Source organism: Rutidosis leptorrhynchoides, chromosome 6 (assembly GCF_046630445.1).
Source record: "Rutidosis leptorrhynchoides isolate AG116_Rl617_1_P2 chromosome 6, CSIRO_AGI_Rlap_v1, whole genome shotgun sequence".
Lineage (NCBI taxonomy): Eukaryota > Viridiplantae > Streptophyta > Magnoliopsida > Asterales > Asteraceae > Rutidosis > Rutidosis leptorrhynchoides.
Window position 1 is genome coordinate 329,814,360 of NC_092338.1, and position 8,479 is coordinate 329,822,838.

General features: G+C 38.4%; 1 protein-coding gene across 1 annotated transcript; it reads right to left on the reverse strand.

The window, feature by feature from the left end:
- Nucleotides 1-2,883: 2,883 nt before the first annotated feature.
- On the reverse strand, nt 2,884-3,615 carry LOC139854711 (uncharacterized). Its single transcript, XM_071843998.1, has 2 exons — nt 3,342-3,615; nt 2,884-3,221 (listed from the first exon to the last, which is right to left on the reverse strand). The coding sequence occupies exons 1-2, from the start codon at nt 3,613-3,615 to the stop codon at nt 2,884-2,886; spliced, it is 612 nt and encodes a 203-aa protein (XP_071700099.1).
- Nucleotides 3,616-8,479: the final 4,864 nt, after the last annotated feature.

The window sequence follows — 8,479 nt, forward strand, 5'->3', positions numbered from 1 at the left end:
GGGTACTTTCAAGGATAGAATGGGATGGAATAGTCTTTTTAAAGACTTTATTTGGATATTTAAAAAGGATAGATAGGAGTGCGTTTAATTTTGTGAAGCACTCTTGAAGTTCCTTGAACTTTTTCCCTTTGGGATTTTTGTGAACAACCTTCATTTGAGGTTTCTTTTTCAGAACGCCAGTGGTTCTTTTTTGCCTTATAAGTTTTGCTCCTTTACTCAATACTTTGAAAGAGATGGTTTTTTTTTCAAATCAATCTCAGGGAGCTTCCACTGGTAGGCTTAAGATTCTGTCACAATCTTTGTAAGTGACTAACGACAAGATTTTCCTTGTGAAGTGATTTTGTTTTCTAAGTTTTTTCAAGGGTGATGCGGATAGATGAGTGATGTCTTATATGGTGGTAAAAATGGAAGGAAGTGAATGAGGGTGATGATGGTGATGATGTAAGGAGAAGAAGGGTTTTCTTGATAATTGGCTAGCTATTCTGGTTACACCTATGTCACATTCGCTACTCGAAGATGTAGATCAGGAGAAAGTTCTGATTCCGAGCTCAGACATTGGCACACTCAATGGAAAATAGTGAAGCATTAAAATTGAATGCTTTTCATGGTCTTATTTAGCTGCCTCACAATAATCAATTTAGGTCTAATACGCCAAATTATGCAATGCTCTATTAGAGAATCAGTTCATCCTCACTAGATTTATGTCTTAAATAAGCCGTACTTTTTGTTGCAAATGTTTTAAGTGTTCGAAAGTACATATTCGTAAAGACTTTCTTTTATTAAAATTTTTGAAATTTAGGTAAAAGACAGGGAACCTAATCTGACAGGCTTAATACGATATGAATTTTAAAAAGGTGTACACCGCTATCCTACACTTATTCGAACATTGTCCCTGATGTTCCTTTTGTATGGGGTGAAATCCCACACTTAAGATTTTTAGTAAATCTTTTTAGGAATATTTGTCTAGTGTTTCTTTAGGGTTTGGACTCCCACACTTAGTGATAGCTAGGATGCGGCTTTTATTTGATGTATTTAGAATTTAGAGCTAGTAACCAATGCAAACGAGTACTTCCCTATGGGTTGCTGATGATGTGATTTAAGAAACTGGCTGGCTGGAGGGAAGGAAGCTTCAGCATTCTCGCAGCTTCTTCAGTTGTATGCTCTTCTGTCATCACTTATTCACTTATTTTCTCCTACTACTACTTTATTGCATGCTTTGCCACCCGAGAAGCGCTTTTGTTTAGGGTCGTTTGCTCGATTGTAGTCTTGTTCACATGTGGTAGGTTGACAATTCTCCCTAAGTGAAATCTTCACTGAGGAGAGGGTTAATGTAACTCGGCGGGTAGATCCTGAGAAAGTGTCGGATCAAAAGGTGGAGTAGATCCGGAATTTCTCTGGTCGATCTTCTGAAAGATAGGAAATGGGCAGTGGTAGCTCTGTATAAGTTCTGGAGTCTGGTGAGAATGTAACGTACGGCCCTGCTGATGGTTCCATGTACGTCAATCATAGAGGCAGTACCGATGTGGATTACTTCTTGCCTAGGATGCTCATTTCTGAGTTCTTCAAAGAATGTCAGGAACTGTATCTTTATTATCTCAAAATCTTTAGAATGAGAATCTCCGCAAAATGTGTTGATAGTTTGGCACATATTGGTTAACACGTAGAGTTGGCAAGAGGTGAAGATTAGCCCGAAATCTAAAAGTAGTGTAACTACTTTTATGTAGATCTCTCAAAATCCGGCTTTGAAGGTAAAACATGGATCCGTTGATTCATTGAAGATACGCATGAGGTCTCCCGTCACAAACGTAGCTAAGTTGACTCTAGTAGGATCCAAATGAGAGAAAGGATTTTTCGGTTATCCTCTTCCATTACTACTGCTTGTAATCTTTAATAATCAGATCGGCATGATGATCGATGATCACACAGATCACTAGTCTATCTGGTGTGCTTTGAAAATCATCCTATGCTAAGAGAACGAAGAGATCATGAAGTTTATCGATCAACAGGTCGTCAGTATGAAAAGTGGGTGTCCAGTAGATTTGTCAAGATGTCTTCTGATGAGAGTAAGTAGTGCTCGCTGGTCGACAGAGAAAGGAAATGAAGATCTGGCTAAGTCATTGTAAACCTTGGAGTAAATGACTTTCTGATCTCGGTAGAATCTTGTTTCGTGAATAGCGCGTACTAATGAGTCTTGATCTCTTTGACTTTCTTCTCTGAAGTTGTGATCGTGAAGTGCTGTGATAAAGTCTTGAATGCATTCTTCTAGCATTTCATTATCACATTCTTCTCTTTGCAGTTAAACATTGTATTCTGCCTCGATATCTTCTATCTGATCCTTTAAATGAGACGTTAAGATGATCGTTGAATGACGGATAGCTTCTAAGATATCCTTGAAATCATCGTTATCATTGATGAACAAGATCATATCGGTGTAACTAGATATGATGGGGACCTCCGTGCGATTGGAAGAAGGAGAGTTCGGCTCTTCTTGTCCAGTTGATGTCTGGAGAGAGCGAGTAAAAACCGGAACATCTATGAATTGATGATCTTCCTCATCATCATTAGTAGTTGAACTATCAGGAAACTCATCACATAAATGGGATTCTTCTATGTTCGAGGGTCTTGCTTCTCTGCTAGCAGGATCAATTTCTATATCTTTTAAATCGGATGGTTCATTGATTGTCTTTTGAAGACGAATCACCATTCTAGTGCTTCGATCTTCCGTCTCAAGCTGCATGATTTATTCAATATGTTTCTTTGTTTCTTCAGCGATGAGCGGGATTATACTAGTTTCGTCCTCTGTTTCTTCTTCCTCCTCTTCCTCTATTTCTTCCTCTATTTCCATTTCCTCGTCCGTTTGGCGGAAATAGCATACATCTCATCCTATTTATAGAAACATATAAGGCATTTAATTCGGTAAGTAACGCTCTCCTCATGTGATCGTAAGACCCTGGTTTGATTGTACATGTCAATGACAGTCCTATCCGTGTTCATGAACGGCCATCCTAAGACAATAGGGGTATTGAGGTCTTCCTTGATATCCATAACTACGAAATCCGTAGGGTACAAGAATCTATTGACTTTCACCAAGATGTTCTCAACTATGCCTTTAGGATATCTGATAGTGTGGTCGGCAAGCTGGATAGTCACTTTGGTTGGTGTTAACTCTCCCAACTCTAATTTCTTGAAGAGAGAATAGGGCATGAGGTTGATGCTTTCTCCTAAATCAGTTAAAGCATGAATGGTTCCATATTGTTAGATCGAACATAGGAAAGTAAATCGTCCCGTATCTCCTAGTTTCTTAGGTAGAGTATTTCTGAGTAGTGCGGAGCTTTCTGCACTTAGCAGAATTTTATCTGCAACTAACATCTGTTCCTTTGTACAGAGAAGCCTTCGTATATATCTACTCCGGTTAGGTAATTTGGACATGGTATCTAAGAATTTATCGTCGAGCTTGAATGTATCAAGCTTCTCCAGATCATTCTTGAGTCTTCCAGGATAGGTTACACGAACTGGATATGGTGCAGGTGTCTTTGGTACGTCAACAGACTTCTCCTTTAGTCTAGCTGACCTATGTCTGGGTGTAGGTTCTTCCTCTGGGGTAATTGAATACATTTTTTTGCTTCTTCTATGTGGGGATTTTGGATGGTATTACTAGGCAATCTTCCCTGTGGTCGGACCTCAACACGTTGAGCTAATTTTCTGATCCGCGTCTCTAAAATCTTGAGCAGAGCCATTTGATTTTTCATGAACACTTCCATCTCGTCTTGTCTAGATGCAGTTCTCTGATTTAGCTGGTGTTGGCCTTGAATGAACTGGTTGATATGTTCTTCAGTTCCGAGAGCTGATTTAGTTGCTTTTGTAATTTGGTTAGCAGGAGGGTTTTCTTCTGGTGGTGGACCAGTGAGGGGTAGAGGTTTATCATAAGTTATTTGTTGTTGAGGATAAGGTGGGAATCAAAAATGAGGTGGGTTACTTCTTTGAAACTGGTTTCCTCTAGATTGCTGATTAAATCTAAGATTTTGCTGACGAGCAGGGTATTGAAGGTAACAGACTGAACCGTCAGGGTTTTCATACTCAACTTGATATTCTTCTATTGGTGGTTGATTATTACAGCTAGTGCAGGCCTGAACCTGATTAACTTTCTGCGGCTGTTTCTTCAGGTCTCCGAATTGTTTGGCAAGAGAATCCATCTTATCCGTGAGGGTTTTGATGGCCTCCGTTTAAGTGTTGAGTGCGGAGAGGGGCAGATGATGAAAGTTTCTCACCACTGTTCTAGTCATGATGATGCATTGTCATGTTTTTTAGCAAATCTGATGCTTCATCTGTGGTTTGGTTCATCAGATTTCCCTAAGCTGCTGCATCAATCGTCGTCCTATGATGCACTGTTAGACCATTGTAGACGGTGCAGATTTGAGCTGACCGTTCTAACTGGTGGTTAGGGAATTTTCTCAGCAGGGTCTTGAATCGCTCCCATGCGATGTATAGAGATTCATCATAACTTTGTCTAAAGTAGATGATGTCATTTTTGAGCTTGGTTTGTTTAGACGGAATAAAATATTTGGTCAGGAACTTGGTGGCCATCTCCTGTCATGATGTGATTGAGTCGTTCTCCAATCCTTCGAGCCACATCTGCGCATGATGAGTGACAGAGTAGGGGAACATGTATAGCCAGACTATATCTTGTCATACTCCGTTCTTCTTAAAGGAGTTTGACAGAGAGATGAACTTATCGAGGAAGGAGTTGGGGTCGTCATTCAGTAATCCATGAAATTGACAACCATTTTGGATAATATGAACATGTGATGTTTTAGCTCGAATGATTGTCCTTGTATCTCGGGAAATCGAATCGGTCCTCCTCGACTTTCTATCGAGGGTCTGGTATTTTCGGTGAGGGTAACTCGTAGTGCCACTGGGTTATTGATAGCTTTGAACTTGGCTTCCCTTCGCGCTTTGGATAGTATCGCCTCTAGATCAGGAACAAATAGGAGAGGTCCTGTACTAGATCGGGTTTGGGTCATACACTAGGTATGACATATTTTTTTATTTTTTATTTTTAGTTTTTCAGATAAAGGGAAACCTAGGGGTTTCTAAGGTATACTAAGGATAAACTAAGGCGGATGTTTTGGTTCTTACTGCTGATTTCCTGGTACTTTGGTAACAAAGTTCGTCACGAAATTGTCTTGCAAACCCAAGTGGCCAGATCGACTACGGAGAGGTAGGATACTTTTGGTTCCTTTAAATTAGAGACTATTCGGAAAATCCAAAAACCAAGTCCTTGTATAATTGTCTTTCTTAGACACCACTTTAAGTGTGTTCAACAGATTTGATTAAAACAATATTGCCTAATACCTGTCCCCGGCAGCGGCGCCAAAAACTCCTCCTCCACTGATGTGTGAAAAATGGACGGTTTATTTTGTGTGGTGTCGTTAGGTAGCTAAACGTCTATTAAGTGAATAGAGAGGGTGAGTGGTTTTAAATTTATAATTGCGGGGCCTAAGTCTACTACTCCTTCCTCTGGGTGAGTCAGGGAAGTATGACCTAGGTTCGTTCGTTTTAGAAGTCAACAGAATTTTACCTTTCACTATAGTGTAAACCTAGTATTATTCTAAGGAATAGTTGGGATATATTTTGGTTTTTTCTAAATCCTGAATAATAAATATATAGATATATAAGTAACTAAAGCGGTAAAAGATAAAATTTGTATTTCATATAAGGTTAAAGCTAGTGCATGTTATTGTTTTTGTTAGTACGATGCTGGATATGTGTAATGTCGGATCATGCGTACGTTATGACCAGTTACCTGCTATACTATTCTAAACAGCCCTGTCAAAGATATGTCACTAGGTAATATCGATAGGCTTGAAGATTTTGAATGGACAGCAACACCACATACCCCCGACGCCAGAGCAACACGACTACGTGAATACACTAGACGGGTCATCAATAGGAGCGACCTGGTAAGGTGGTGTATTAATGATCCTTAAGGTCTAAACTTTCTTAAGCATAGCTAGAACAAAAGGCAATTTGTAACCGAGAGACGTGATGTGTTCCGCTACTTCCATTAATGATTTGTAAAAGACCATTTAGGTTCTTATTTAAAAGAAATTCAACCATGATGAACACCATGGCCAGATTTACAAGTGTAAACTCTATGAACACGTTTGGTTATTCTAACAGTCCAATCCTTTATGATTTAAACAATCAGTTCCTGAATTAACTAAAGAATCCCTCAAGCGAAATGCAATGTCTGAGACCGCGTTATAGTGTAAATCTACATTATCCACATTGAAACCATTTCGATGGCCATACATGGCAGAGGCATAGAGTACTACAACCGGTGTGCTTCCTCATATACATGCAATGTGTAAATGCTACTGACTACAGTGGCATAGCCTGAGGTCAACTGTGTACTCCAAGAGTCAATCAGAGTTTCCATTTACAAAAGACCACATACCGAAATCCATAGTGTCGGTTGGCGTATTACAACCGTTGTGCCTCTGACAAGCGCACTATGTATCCGGCAGAGTTTTCTTACCAAGGGGTGAAAACATATAGTGTACTCTGAATCGGGAATCGTGACTTCCGAATAACAGAGCCTATTACCACGTTTGTTAGTTGAATGTTGGTTAATGGACTAACCGACAAAGTTAAATATGATGCTTAACTAAAAAATATGTTTTGATGATGACACATACATACGCATAAGTGATGATCGACATCTTAACATAAAACTCGCAAGTTCACTAATCCATACTTGATCTTGCAAATGACCAAGTCAAACAAAACTTATAGAATGAAAATAACGATCATTAAAATACACGGTCAAAGTACGATCGACCGTACACTTAGCCGTAGAAGCCCAAACTAAATCTGCAACGCAGTCTTGTGAAAACAAGTTGCACGGCTGCCACTACGGTCAACCGTAGTGCGACCGCATAATCCTCTGTCACCATTTTTGATCAAATTTAGTTTGACCACTTTCCGACATCTATTATTCATGAAACCTTTTTCAACACGCTTAGAATAGATGTCCTCTCCATACTCAATTGAGTCTTGGTCATAAAAACACTAATCTTGGTTAATTATGCTTAATTACATCTTAATGACAAATTAACCATAATTAGGCATAACACATAAGTGTTAATCAATAACTTGTGACCTTAAAACTTGTCTAGACATTCTTAGGATGATCACCAAGTACCAACACACATAAGCTAATGTCACTAGAACACTAATTACAATTATAGATTACTTAGTGACAAATTAAGGCTAAATGAAGAACACTACTTTTGAGTATAACTAGTAAAGACTTGTAATACTAAAACACACTTAGATACATTTAGGATGGTCACCAAGTCCCAACTAGAGATTTCTCTTCTCTTGTGCATGTGTTGGACATTAATGTGTGCTTACACATTAATCATGCAATATGTCATATTGCAGGTAAGCTTGCTAAAGCTTAAACTATAGTGTTGTGCATATATTCATATGATTGATTTTAGAATAATTATCTCTTACTATATGTGAGTATTACTTGCTACTTGCTAATATGTTTAATACTCATTAATTTGCCAACTTGATTAACATGCTTGCTATGTGCTACTAGTTAGAATACTAGGATTCAAGTAACTAGTTTACCTCAATGAATTAAGTGTAAAATGGTTCAGAAAAGAATAATGGTCAATAATATATTTGGTCTTGTCTAAGTACCACATTGTGTAACATGTCCAAGTGTAACTTAACATTGATGTCTTTATACACTTAATGTTGATTTAGAAAGACATCATTCAGTTGATCTCTACTTAGTCTTAAAATGAATATGACTTGTGATTAATTGAAACTAGAAAGTTAATGACATGTTGACTAGTCTTTAGATTTGAACCAAATACATTAATGAACCTAACTAAGTCTTGAACAAAACTGAGATTACCCTAAATGTCAATCAAGACACTTCTCCAAGAATGTTGGGTTTACCACATTTGGAGTGTGAGGTCATTTTCACTCAATAAGACCAAATGTCACACACTTAATGCATATAGTACTTGTATAGGATATTGGGTTTCTTTTGCAGGTGCTAGATGGAGTAAAGATTCCAAAATGTGGTGTTTAAATCTGAGTCAAACGGCTATACAACGGATACATATTTTGGACTGGGGTACGCGCAGTCGAACCACGGTCGACCGTGCTGGTGACCGTCTGACAACGGCTAGTTTTTGAATCTCACTATAAATAGCAAGCATTGAAGAGCATTTAAAGCTGGCCCTCTTGCATATTTCAAAGGCTTATTTCCTGAGATCACAAGTGCTTTAATTACTACTCAAATGTGATCAAGCAAGAGAAGATTCTATGATCTTATAGATATAGAATTTGGTTGTTGTAAACTTACTAATCAAAATTATTTATCTTGTGAGTTTACTTAGTGTAATGTATGTCCTAGTATTGTCTTAGGATCATCATTGCAAAGTGTATGAGTCTT

Excerpts from the sequence above, each read along its gene's own strand:
- LOC139854711 (XM_071843998.1), bottom strand. The coding sequence starts at position 3,615 with ATGTATTCAATTACCCCAGAGGAAGAACCTACACCCAGACATAGGTCA. Across the intron at positions 3,222-3,341 it reads TGCAGATAAAATTCTGCTAA|GAGAAAGCATCAACCTCATG; the intron begins GTGCAGAAAGCT and ends TAACTGATTTAG.